Source organism: Mya arenaria, chromosome 5 (assembly GCF_026914265.1).
Source record: "Mya arenaria isolate MELC-2E11 chromosome 5, ASM2691426v1".
Taxonomy (NCBI): Eukaryota; Metazoa; Mollusca; class Bivalvia; order Myida; family Myidae; genus Mya; species Mya arenaria.
In genome coordinates, this window is record NC_069126.1 from 65,501,622 (window position 1) to 65,515,611 (window position 13,990).

Genomic DNA, 13,990 nt, shown 5'->3' on the forward strand with positions numbered 1-13,990 from the left:
AAACCAAACCGCTGTTTTGAAGGAAAAACTACATTTCTGTATTCATGGCAAAAATGACCGACATTGCTGTTTACAACCGGAACCGAAACAAGATTGTGTATACATGTATCGTTAATGGCGTATATTGTGTGTTAGTATTATTGGTCATTTTCACCTTTAAAGTAAACTTTCATTACGTATTTTAACAACTAATGATATAAAAGAGAAAACAAATTTTGTTTCAGGCTTTTAATTTGTTTTATTCGTTTCATTTTTTACAAGTATGCACTGCAGAAATGAACAACAATCAGAATAACAATGAACGAAAATTAATAGCATACATTTAAAAGTGAAAGAAATTCAATACGAAGTTCAGTTTTTTAGTTGTTTACTCTACATTTTTTTAATGATAGTTTTTCGTACTGTGTAATTGTTGTTTACCTCATTAATATTCATAATTCTTGATTTAAAATATCAACCAATCAATTGTGATAATCATTGCAAAAAATAGTTAAAATACGCCCATTAAGAAATCAATTCTCGTAACGGTCGATACTCTTTCGCTCATAAGCGTCCATTGTTTGGTGAAATGTCTCTAATTGGTACAATAGAATTGTTTAGGTGAAAGAACCGCTATCAAAACTTCGCTAATTGACATCAGTGCTAATTTGAAATAGGGGTCCTTTGTTGACAGTTTGCAACTATCACAACAACTGTCAACTAATTAAATGAGGTCACAGCGGGGATTAGAGGGACCGTAAGTTGTCCTATTGGCAACTAACCAGATCTGATATTTTTTTCTGTAAATCGTGTATTTGGTGATTTTTATTGATTTTTAAAAATCCGAGTACTCGAGTAGTGATTTGGTACTCGAGTACTCGGACGTTCGATCGAGTACTGGAGTACTCGGGTACTCGTTGCCATCCCTACTATCTATCATGAGTGTTTGATATATGTATGCTATTGTGTTTGTGTATGGGCCTGAGGCCTTTTGAACAATAAACTTAAACTGTAACTACAATGTTTAGAAAATAACGGGCTCGCAGCACTATGGATTGTAGCTGTAAATCTATCTTAAACATCATCAGATTTATTGACAATATATTTGAAAACAATAATATTTTTAACTAAATCATGGAAAACAGGTTATCAAAACAGACTAAATTGTCCACATTGAAAATTTGCATGGGCCAATAAGTAATCAGTATGGGAATTCCGTGATGAGAATAAAAAGTCTGACTATTTATTATGCGTATACATGTAGATTTACAAAGATCAAGCACTTTATTTCAATGCCTATTAAGTACATTGTTAAACAAGGCCCTAACAGAGGCATTATCAGGAGTATTGTCTAAATCGACGAAAACGGTTTTAATATCATCATGTGTTTTTAAATCACACTTAATGCCGATCCGGCTGTTATGATCACTAGATATAAAAAAATAACAAAATTCAGAAAAATAACAGTTGTTATCATTAATTTTAGATTTTAAATATAATGTCTACATTAAATGTATTTAAGACTGGAGAACTTTTGCCCGATACATAATATGCCCATGTTTTCACATCCTCTTGGGAATTAAGGAAATTATGGTTAACTTTTAACCAAAATAATATAATCATACAATTTGAATGCCGTTTTCTTGATGGTTTTTAAAGAAATTAACAATACCACAGCTATTTCTACGGGCGTTTCTGTTCTGTTGTAACAACTGTCTGAAATATCACTGTTTAAATTATTGTCACTAGATGAATTGGTCAAAAAGTAATAAAAAAATCAGGTAAACTGATCAAATCCGTAAAATCAGTACTTTCGTCACTCGCTCATCGAGCGCTACTTACAACTTTTTAATGTACACCTCAAAAGATGCCATCATTTCGCCTAATCATTCGACTTTAAGACATTCTTTATGTCCCGGTTTGAAGGTACATTGTCGTTCTGGGAGAAAGATTTTTCGGAAGCACAAACTACGGTCTTATTTAATTTGAAACTGAAATTCTGCCTTTAAAACACCGGCTAAAGCAGTATTTTATCTTCAAGAACCTTAGGGACATATATAATTCAATTATAGGAATAATCAATAAATATACACTGTACACGTATAATGAGCAGCTTTTTGACAGCGTTTGAAAAGTACTATGGCAGAATCGTAACAAAATAGATCTTCTGTATCTTTGTTTCTAATTTTGTGATAAATGAATCAAATTTGAGTTTTTAAACACCTGTCAACTTGTATAAGTGTAACAGTTGAATGGAAAAGATATCTGTCAATGCAAACCCTCGTTTTATTGCAGTGTAAACAGAATTGAGAATAAAGCGTCGAAGCTTATGCTATTTTTCGCTTCTGTAAGTCATTCAGGCTGTTTATGCTGGAGCGATTGTTGCAGTGATTCCAATAAATATAGTAATCTTTTAGTTGTCCGGTGTAGTTTGTAGTCAATGCATTAGAAGGAAAAACACAAATAGAGGGAGAAGAAAAAGATGTAATGAATAAAGGGGAGGGGGATAGGGGGTACAGGGACTGGTCAGGTCGGGATGGGATGAGGTTTATTGACATTTGTACTCACAAACGTTTGAGATTGACGTATGTTGTTCTGGACATGTTCAAATATAATTTTGTTTGTTCGTCTGATATGAGGCTTCCTTCGAGCCAAGGGTAAACGTTGAGGATACAAATGACCAACGGTGGATAACTGACAAATGAGATGATTAATTTGGGCATTATATGATGGACAGGTGAAGCAATAGTGGAATGTTTCCTCAATTTCACCGCATCGACAATTAGGACTGTTTTGATAATAGATATTCATTGACAGTGCATACGCAGCCTCGCATGATTGACACAAGAATTGCGGTCACCTTCGACGTAAAAATCAGGAAGTTGATTTATGATGTTTACTTTGTATTTGAAAGAAGGCAAAGATGGTGATGAACGAATTTCTGTCGAGAGGGCGTTCCATGCATATATAGTAGATGGCAGAAATCAAATCGCCAACAACTGTGATTGTTATGAAATGTTCCGAAGGTTTGCTGCATTTCGAAGATTGTACAAAGTAGTATCGCCAACTCTTGATGGAAGCAGTAAAGTTAGATAAGCGGGTGCTTTAGCGTAAACATCTTGTAAAATAGGATACGTTTATGTAAACGTCGTATTTCTTTAAGTGGTTCGATTCCCGATTCAACATAAAGATTGGTCCAGTAAAGAATTTTGTAAATGTTACTTCCCTCCAAACAAAGCTGTTTAGTAAGTCTGGCCCAGTTGCCTTATTGGTTTTCAGAACCATTACTGAATCGATAACATATTGAAGTAAAATAACAAAGTCCTTTGATGTTTGGGAATATCAGAGTCAATGGAAGTAGGGAGGGGTCTGTTTGGTACATATACAAGAGTCTGTGATTGGAAGAAGTTATTTAGTAGGTTCGCTTTATCCGTATCGGATTCGTATATAGTACATTCGTGGCTAAGTGAGGGGATTTCATTGGATGAAGTTGTCGGAAGAGCAAAGTTCTTTCTCGTTTTTCACAAATGGTGGAAATGGTTCTTTTCTTTAATCTTGTAGCCAGCCTTTCAAAATGTGACTTCTTTGCAGTTAGAACAAGATTGGTTACTTGATTGCGCACTTGATTGTATTTGCACCATTGGTGTTTAGAGTTTATACATTTTGCCTTTCGTTAAGATTTGTCGAATATATTTTCGGAATTCGTTGTGAAACAAAGGGGGTGGGGGTCCCTATTACGAATCATAACAGTCTTAGTAGGCATACTGCTCTCAGAGCGAGTCATGAAATGGTTCGTGAAATTATCTGTATATATGTTGATATCTGTGTGCACACAAGACTGCCAGTCAAAAGTCTAGAACAAGCCCCTTGATTGACAGATGGCAAAAACAGGCATCATAAAGATAAAACAATATAACAATGATATACAAAAATGTAACAATGATTACACTTTAATCAATAATTGATGAACTTTCAAACAATACTACTGCATGGTTGTCTACTGGGACTTAAAACCTCAAGGTGTTTCGCTTAAGATCTTTCGAACTCTTTTGGTATGGTCATTTTATTTTCGATTTGCTCAATATATTTTAAATGGTCTGGCCAGTCACACTAGTGGCCAACATTTAACATCGAATATTATTTCTCTTATATAGTTAATTGTGTTGATTATGAATTACCGACGATATTTATGCAGATTAACGAAAACCTTTGATTTAAGGAATAACAAAATGAAACTATAACATAATAAGAAAGGTGAAGGTTTATTCATCATCCCATTCAAACAACATCACAATAACCGCATAGAATACAATTCGTTAAGGTTTAGTCATTTAACAAAACATAAGTAATGTATCGGCCGCTTGTTGTTGGAGCTTCAATTGAATTATCAAGAATGATTCTGCATCTTTCTCTTAAGCAATATTAAAACATTTATACACATTACGATAACTTACAACAAAAAAAGATTTTCAAAATATAAATCAAGAGCAGAAATAATTTTGATATGCACAAATGTATGTACAACTTTTTAAATAACATTAGCTCAATGTCCTTTAAAAGCATGCGTACGGGGAGTTGACACATACGAGCAGTGATATGTGGTTCTAAACAAAGTAGTTGAAATACCTCGTCACCATTTATATTATACTTAACGTAAAATGTATGTGACATTTATCATATTTCAAAGAGTCGACTATATGAGATGGAGTCACGGAGCGTGTCACTTTATTTTTCAATGATGTTGGTTTGAAGTGTCATAAATCATCATTCACACTACCATAAAGGATAATGATACTAGTACTATTAACAAAAAGTAAGCTTTAAATAAATAGTGCAATGTGATTTATATGTAAAATACCATATCATTATTATTATAAACATATTCACTTTTTTGTATATACCGCCTAAAGATTATTTATGTTTGACAGTTTTGATTCACACTGTTATTCTTTTTTTGTAATACAAATAATGGATAGTGACAATTTAAAAAAAATAATATTTACAGCGTTATTCGCCTTTGCAAGGCGATACATTCACATTGTCAAATTTAACAACAATAGAGACCATATCGCCTCTCCCCATTTTGTATATTTTTAAGAAAAAAGCTTTCCCGTAACACTTTCAGACTTCGTTCGATAAAATATGTTCATTAAAGATGATTGACGTTGATGCCACGATGAGGTCTATTTTTAGTTTGTAATTTAATAGGTGTATTAAATATAGTGTCAAACGGTTTTTTCAGATGTTTTATGATATCATAGTCTAGTTCAACGCAAAGGACTGTTGACTTGGCAGTTACAGTGGCTGTTCTCTTGGCATGATCCAGAAACGCAGTCATATCTGTAAATATATGTTATATCTTCGCACGCAATTTGCATCATATTTATGTATGTGAACAAAACATAATAACACATGTCTCGACAACGCCACATAATATAAATCAATATTTTTTTTTAATAAAACAAGCACAGTTGCCATCAAGTTTCTTTTCATCCCCAATAAAGGCGTTTGGTTATCCTATTATAATAATGTAAATATTTGAGGAACGCTCACTAATAAGGTCATTTGAAGGGATTCTGTCTCGCACTCAAAATTAAATTGACTTAATTTGTGGGAAATAAGGCATGATGCATAATACGTTTAGTGATTCACATATTTCAATAGTTTTTAATTGACTGTAACGTTTCTCGTAGAATTGTTAAGTAGTTCTAGGCAAAACCAAATTTGAGCTAAAATCATCTCAAACAGTTATCGACCTTGAAACATACCCAAACATTTTTTTTAAATACTTAATCAAACTCATACGTAAAGCAAATGGGAGAACGAGGAAAAACTGTTAAGTCAAACAATATTATTTTTTATCAATAAAATTATTTTGAAAACTTTTCCCTTATGTATTGCCTATCCCTATTCCATCCCGATAAACCAACGGTACTTTACAATCCTGTCTTTGTTGTGTAAAATGTGAAACACGACGTACCGTTATTAAGCAGTACATGACGTTGATGCCACTTCCTTTCTATGATTCATTATTGATGGCGTAACCTCGGAACTTCTTAATATAAACGTTTTAACAGAACACAACGTGTTTTTGTAAAATTTATATTTAAATAAAACTTACGGGTCAGATTTAACTTAGAAATTGATATTGTATCAAATGAAAAGAAACACCATTACCAATTGCGTCAAGTCTTCCGAATTCTACATCGTTACGTGCGATGGCATCGGTTTCTTGACCCTACAACAATGTATTAGTTCTTACAAAAAGGAAACAATGTACATATATCAAACTTAAATCGAAAACGTTATCATTTTAATAAAAGGAACAATTGTACGTTGAGTACGATTTTTGTATTGTATGTAGCTTTAAACTTCAAAGGCTAATTGTGAACTTAACCATGATACAGAAACTTGGGAGTTGTGCTCGACTATTTTAATTTCTTTTTGATGCCTATTGCTTTGGTTAACGAACTGTCCATACATTAAGTTGTATACACCATAGGCTTACAAAAACATTTCAACTTATGACTTGCCGTCAAATATGAGCTAAAGCTTGGATCTTGTCTCCGTGTTTTAATCTTGCAATTTGTTTTACATGTGCATATACGTCACTGTTAAATTTAATAAGGTTTAAAATCGGTTAAATGATATACAAAGTATATATTTGTTCTGCTTAATGAAAATGAAAATTATCGAGTCTTATCTTGCGAAGGCATATTATTCTGTGCAATAAATTTGAATTGCAATTTGTTGCATGTATAACCGAACTTGACTATGGCAAACTGAAATGTATTTTCGACAATTATAACTGTCATTTTTACGATATACTCGCCGATTATTCCGTACGTTCGTATTTGCGTACGTCTGTCACACGACCCATATCTTTGCTATTTCTCAGCAGCTACCGGCTTGTATTCAAACATGAATACAGGAAGTTTCACTTACAAAATGAGATGCGCATATAATCAGCACATTCCTATGGAATGCCGTTAGGGCCATCGCCTGTCAATTTGTTGATCTTAAACGCGAAACTCGATAGTACGTTGATGAGAACGCGAAATCACGAAACTACGATAGGGAAAACGCGACAGTTCGATAAGGAGAACGCGATAATACGACAGTATGATGATGATAATGCGATAAACTATCGTGTTTTCACTATGGTACTTTCTCGTTTTCACCATCGTGATATCGTTATTTCGCGTTTTCATCATCGCACTATCGTACTGTCGCGTTTTCATCATCGTACAGTCGTGTTTTCATCATCGTACTGTCGTGTTTTCACCATGGTACTATCGCGTTTTCATCATCGTACTGTCGCGTTTTCATCATCGTACCACCGCGTTTTTTATCATCGTCCTGTCGTGTTTTCACCATCGTACAATCGCGTTTTCATCATCGTACTATCGTGTTTTCATCATCGTACAAACGCGTTTTCATCATCGTACTGTCGTGTTTTTAACATCGCATTATCGCCTTCCGATGCGCATGCGCATAGAAAAATAAGTCGGTTTCAGGGGTACTTGTATTAAGTCATTGAATCGTGTCTTGCACTGAAGCTTTTATCACGCATTTTGAATTGATCTTAAATGCTGTTCATTAAAAGTATAAACAACGATTGACAAAATTAAGATTAAGGTCACATAATCATCATCATCATGAGGCGGGGGATACAGCAGTCTGTTACCTAGTCTTGTCCAATTTACACTTTGTTCCTTATTGTGTTCCTCTCTGTTCTTTTCCTTCGCAAAAGATATGAAAGATTACAAAATCCCCTCGACATTAAATTTAACTGATGTTTCTGTCCATCACTTGATCTTATAAATATATGAAAACTGTCCGTTAAAAAATTAGAAAAGTATCATTTTGCTATTTGCGATTTTCCTGGGAAAGGGTAACACATCGGGGAGCATACATCGTTTCCGGCTAAAGCCTTGTTAGTGCAACATGAGTTCCAATGATTCTGCTTACGTAAAAATAATAACTTATTTCCTACTAAGACACTTAAAATCGATGCTTTTGCTTCGTATTTGCAGAATCGTAATGCAAAGAGACAGGCCGACATTAGCACAGATGCGCCTGCCTATTCTTATTTCCGGTAACGTTTGAATAATTACATACCTGATCATTGTCTCGAGTAGTAATGTCTCGTATGTTTCCTCCCGGCATGTCATACCCTATAAATTCGATATATATAATCAAATTATTTTCGTAATATGTAACCGTCTATTAACATATAACATATAATGTGCATTCCCTCTACTTTCAAGAGGCGTTCCTTAAAATTATTTACAAATTCAAATAGCATTACAAATAGTAAACATATCCGCGATTTTAAGTGCATGAGTTGAAAATTGTCGCAGAACTTATCAAAACTATACTTTTTATATGAATATAAAAAACGCATCTTATCTTATAACAGCATCAATATGGGTCAAATAAATTTACCCAATGTTTTATCTTCATCTAAGCGAGCTTCTCTCATACCAACATATGCAAAGCGCGGAGGAGGAGCTTTTCTATTAATAACAGCTGAACCCTGAAGCAAAATATCATTGACACATCAGGTACGCAAAAGGTGACATCGAAATAATATTGCTATATTACGCCAACACGCGAGTTTGGAGACAATTATTATAACAGATTAAACTTTCATAGGATTGATGACTTCCCAACATGCCATTCTGATATAGCGGATATTTAGAGATTAAGAGATTAAGACAAACATTAAAATTTGCATTATAATATATTATTAAAGATCTTAAAAAGGGATTAAACACTGCTTGGCCAAAATGATCAATGCAAAACAGTTTTCATTCAACAATCACAAAAAATGAAATCATGAAATCATCATTACAAATAACCTCATATGTGAAACATTATTTAAAAGGTCTATTATCTTTAGAACGAGCAGGCATTGCTGCCCAAAATCTTGAAGAAAATCATCTCTTTAAATGTGAAAATGGTTGGCTTCAAAAAGCCTTATATATCCAAAAGTGTGAAGATCGTTTAAAAGCGTACTCTACTGTATGACGAGTCTGCCGTGCAAAAACAGGTACTACTTTTAAAGGTATACAAATGTGTACCTCTATTATTAAATATAGAGAATGTGCACTCTGGTCGATTGTTACAATCTCATCTCCTTTGTAAAACACCACTGGCTTTAGAGCACCTGCGACCTTGTGTTTAATGTAGCCGTCGCATTTGTCTGTAAATATATGATTTTCTTGTTTACAATAAAAGAACATACGCAAAGAAAGTTGTGGTGTTATTGGGAAAATATATCTAAAAATGAGATACAAATAGTAAAAAGAAGAATACTAGACGATGGTATAGAAGAACTGCTGGTTACTTCCTGTCGATTGAAGAAAACCCAGGTGATTCATAATAGTTTTATAAGTTTAAACAATCGCGCTAAAGAAAATGGACATGAGCGAAAGTACTCTAAACTGTTAATACATTAATAACGATTTGATCGATGTTGTAAAATCCGGCTTACGTAATAAAGTACAAACCTATAACATTTGTATGTAGTTTATTATTTTAGTTCAGTTCCATCTATAAGCTCCAATTGGTATGATTCGTATTTCGAATTGTTATCCTTTATAAAAAACAATGATGCAGAACTTGGGTTTAATTTAAGCAAATAATTATAAAGATCTATTGTAATTCATGTTTATGTATAAAATGAAAGATACGTTTTTACAATGCATTTTAATTCTTTTATAATTATTTAACATGCAAAGCTGTGTTACTGCTTTTCTGAAGAGTGCTTATAACAACCATCACATGATAGTGGTCTACAGTTTGGAAAATTTCTGTTCTTACTTGATTAAAAATGTCACACTCACATTAGTTGCAACCAATAATAAATCTTCGTAAGTTATTAACGATATCTGACAGATGCATGTCAACACAGTTATATACTATACAGCATGTTACCTTCCGAAGTGTATTATGCAAACATAAATAACTTTAGCAGCCGATTGTGTACAATGATATTAATCAATGGTTGAGATCAGTTCGGCCAAAGCGTTCATTGATTGGCAATATTTATGCATAATTGCTATTATTTTATACCTATTTTTTCGTCCAATCATAAACTCTCCTTTCAAACACGTGACCACACGTTATATTTTCATAACGGGACACACGTGCGAAAAGATATCCATATATTTTCCGTATTGTTCGATTGAAACGTTCAATGTTAGACCAACCATAAAAACAGGAACGCGTTAAAAGGTTCCCAATGCAATTCAGGACCGACAGACGCTCTAAAGTTCGAGTAACCTAAATATTCTGTAATAACGATGATCAATTGTCGTTTGTCTACAAACAAAACGTCAATATGTTGTCAGAATCCCATAATCATTACAATATTTGGAATAATGAAGGTATAGAATATATAACTTATTTAACATTGTTCTATACAGTTTTCCAGCTGTTTACCCTTTCAAATACATCTTCTTAGTGTACAGAACCATGTAAAATACCTTTGATTAATCAACCAAATTGTACCTGTATTATTGTGCAAAACAAGCAAGTGGATAATTAACCATCCACTTTCAGACAACAACAAAAGCAAAAAACCAAACCAAACCTTTCTACAGAAACGAGTTTACTGACCCCTTAGAACATTACACAATAGTTCACTGTATACATTCCACTTCCATTCATCGCGTTGCTGCAACAAATAAAGCAAGAACATTTTGTTTGTAGTACATAAATGATGGATGCCCTATTTCCTGTAGCCAAGCAAACAGTCGGTCGTAAAGTGTACGCTGAAGTGGTATCATGGGTATCTGTTTCAAGTGGAATATAACTATGTTCATTATTTGAACGATAAAAGGTTTCAAATTTCCTGCTTTAGCTGTTTATAGGGGCATACTTCGAGCATCATTAAAATACTTTTAAAGTTGTTTATCTTCTCGTGTCTTGGATATAAATTGAGAATGTTAGATACAATTACCATCAAAATATCTTCATAGTGATGTTTCGCTATCTTCAAGAACTTTGCATTCCTTTGGAACTGAAAACATAACGTCTAAATACTTATGTGAAAAACTACAGAAACAAGCTCAGTAGCCAAAAGTTTAAACATAAACTCCGTTTAATGGCACTGGGTAAACGCCAAAGACATATAAAAAAAAAATATATCACAAACAAGAAACATGGAACAACAGCACAAAATTCCACAAACAGCAAAGTGCATATATAATATATGAAAACTAGGTATGTTTATCAAGGAAACACTTGTAGTAGCTGTTGACGATATTAGTATAACAAAGATATGTATTCTTACGAACGAATTAGGAGTATATTCTAAACATTCTATGTATGTGTAACGCCTGACAGTTTAAAGAAGAAGGCATGCTGAAAACCAATCGCCATTGGAAATAAAAAAAAGTTGTAAGGTTATTTCGTACAAGAATGGCATAAACGATTAGGCAAATCAAGAAGGGAAACCATTTCCATAAATGTGTCACGTTTGTAACTTCCACAAATATTGAATATTACAGATTTTCAAATGTATGCTTTTAAACTGCTGCTTTCTTCAAAGAGATTAAAAGGCTGACAAATTTAAATCTTTAACCTGTATTGTCAACCAGATGTTAAGCTTTCCCGAAAATATAAGTGACATTTAATACAACTTTTTAGATAAAAAAGAATATTGATAAGACCCAAATTAAGAATTGATTTTGTGTTATTGAATTCTATGAATGTGTTGTTGTCGCTAGGTATGCTAGCCCTGAACGAGTTTTGTCATGATCGAGTACGCAAACACCGTTTTATTAACATTTATGATTAAGCATCATTATAATGTTTAAATTTCAGGGATAAAGCCAATATGTTATGTTATGTAATTTACATTTCATTTTTTTTAAATACAAGTCGTTTGCAGTTCAGTGCTGTCATTTCCTGGCGTTAAATATACATTGTAGCTTTGTTATTGAGTAATAGTTGTATTAGTCATATTGATGCATGTTTATCTCGATATGTTGCATCTATAATGTGTTGATATCTGTTTTTAGGTGGTAAAAATAAGTTTTAAGTGACCTTATTGTGTTGACTGTACCTAAACTAGTATTCCACGTGTACATATTACTACGTTCTCTGTGTCAGTTTAAATAAGTCAAAATAACAAGTTAACTGTAGTGAGGAAATCGTGTACCTTCATATAACAGTATAATATGTCAATGAGAAATTGAATAAAATCATTTCAATAACAAATGTGCCGTCTGACTTTCTAAATCATATTGAGAAGCACAATTCAAGGGTCCAAACGACAAGAAACTAGATACACAAACATACAAACCTCATAAAAACAAATCAATTAGAGACCTCCCTAATTCAATTGGAGATATTTCCAAGTCATTATATTTTTTGTTTCAAATTCAGCCGAATAAGTGGTCTCGACAATGGAACTATAGCGCTCGTAAGTGAATATTTCAATTTCAATTCAATTAAGGATAAGTACGGATTTGTAAGAATTGGACCTATCTATAAATCATTTGTTGCACTCTTTTATTGAAAAAGAGCTCTTCGTAAAAGATTAATAGAACTTTATATTTCAATTAGTGAGAGCAATAAATGGATTGTTACTAGTATAAAGTATATAATGATAGCAACCCATAATAAGAAACCTCTTTAAATCAATAGAAGAGGTCTTCAATTGATTGGAAGATGTCTTCAATTGCCTTAAAAAAATCTTCAAATCATTTCTAAAGGTCTTTAGCTTTTTGAAGAAGTCTCTTATTTGTTTGAAGAGCTCAACAAATATATGAGTTAATGCTGAAAATAGTCGGATATTCAATGGCTATATTGAGAGCAATGGAAATAATTATACACTAATCTTGCAATACTTTAAAAAAACCAAAAACATTTGATATTGATCGACATTGCGTATACTTCGTACCGTTTTTTATTATTTTTATTTCCCGTTAGAGATCCAGGGGACTAATGTTTGTCTCTGGCTATGGTACTAGAAACTAAAAAATCGTGTATTTTTATGGTTAATAATCCTACCATATTAACATACCCTTTTTAATGCAATATTTGATACAGGTCATTTTGCAGCTTCTTGGTCTGAAGGTTTTGTTGTGACATTACATAAGAAAGGTAGTTTAAGTTTACAGACCTACAATAAAAAACGTTTGATACACTTAACTCGCCGACCTTTTAGTTATGGTACTGAAGACTGAGAATTTGTCAAAGGCAATGGCTAAGAGTAAATACATATGCAATATTGCAAATGATTCTTGGGTATTAAAATGAACAATGAATAATTTATAAGCTTGAACGTATAAATTACCAAAAAGTATATAAGATCAAAATATTGCAAAATATTAGGCTAAGTCATTAAGTAAATATCTGGTTTGCCTATCTAAGCGGAGATGAATTAACTGATTTTTTTTTATCCAAAACACAGGAGAAGATTAAACGTCTATATTTCTGTGTTTTGTTTGTATAACAATGCGGCATGTTTTAGACTTCAACCTTATCTAATCTCTTTCATAAAATGGATAGTAGAAGATAGAGAGAGCCCAAACCTGTACCTGTTGATGAGATGATATGAAGCGCATGTTAAGCCATATAAGACATATCATTTCTTTTAAAATGTGGTTTATTCTCTGATAAAGAGGTAAATTTACACACCTTTTATGAACATAGACCAAATAGGCAAAAATGTATCTAATTATATACATCTGATAAAAAGGACCTGTTAAAAAATTAATATATATGTTTACAATGCATTTAAGTTAAATCAGTTGACAGGTTTGCATCTCAATTTTAACGTCTCTAATACTGTTTTTTGGCTAACGCTTCTGTCTCATATATAAAAGCAATTTTCTTAATGTTTCGATCCGTTTCGTTTTAACATCTCGAAGAATATTACACAACATTCATATTTTGTAATGTTATAACATTGTCATTGTGTCATTGTTAAGGCGTGCTTTGTCTGATAGTTGTCTTTTTTTGACTTTATAGTACATCTTAAGCACTAAGAACT

General features: G+C 32.9%; 1 protein-coding gene across 5 annotated transcripts in view; it reads right to left on the reverse strand.

Annotated features, from left to right (window-relative positions):
- Positions 1-4,222: 4,222 nt before the first annotated feature.
- LOC128234636 (uncharacterized) overlaps positions 4,223-13,990 on the reverse strand; it is a 108,765-nt gene continuing 98,997 nt past the window's right edge. For all 5 annotated transcript variants that reach the window (XM_052949000.1, XM_052949001.1, XM_052948997.1 and 2 more), the window contains 7 exons: positions 10,949-11,008; positions 10,606-10,663; positions 9,066-9,187; positions 8,428-8,518; positions 8,101-8,156; positions 6,157-6,217; positions 4,223-5,319 (listed from right to left, as the gene is read on the reverse strand). In XM_052949000.1, coding sequence (XP_052804960.1) covers positions 5,129-5,319; positions 6,157-6,217; positions 8,101-8,156; positions 8,428-8,518; positions 9,066-9,187; positions 10,606-10,663; positions 10,949-11,008 — 639 coding nt within the window. In that variant the 3' untranslated portion in view covers positions 4,223-5,128. The remainder of the gene's footprint in view (positions 5,320-6,156; positions 6,218-8,100; positions 8,157-8,427; positions 8,519-9,065; positions 9,188-10,605; positions 10,664-10,948; positions 11,009-13,990) is intronic.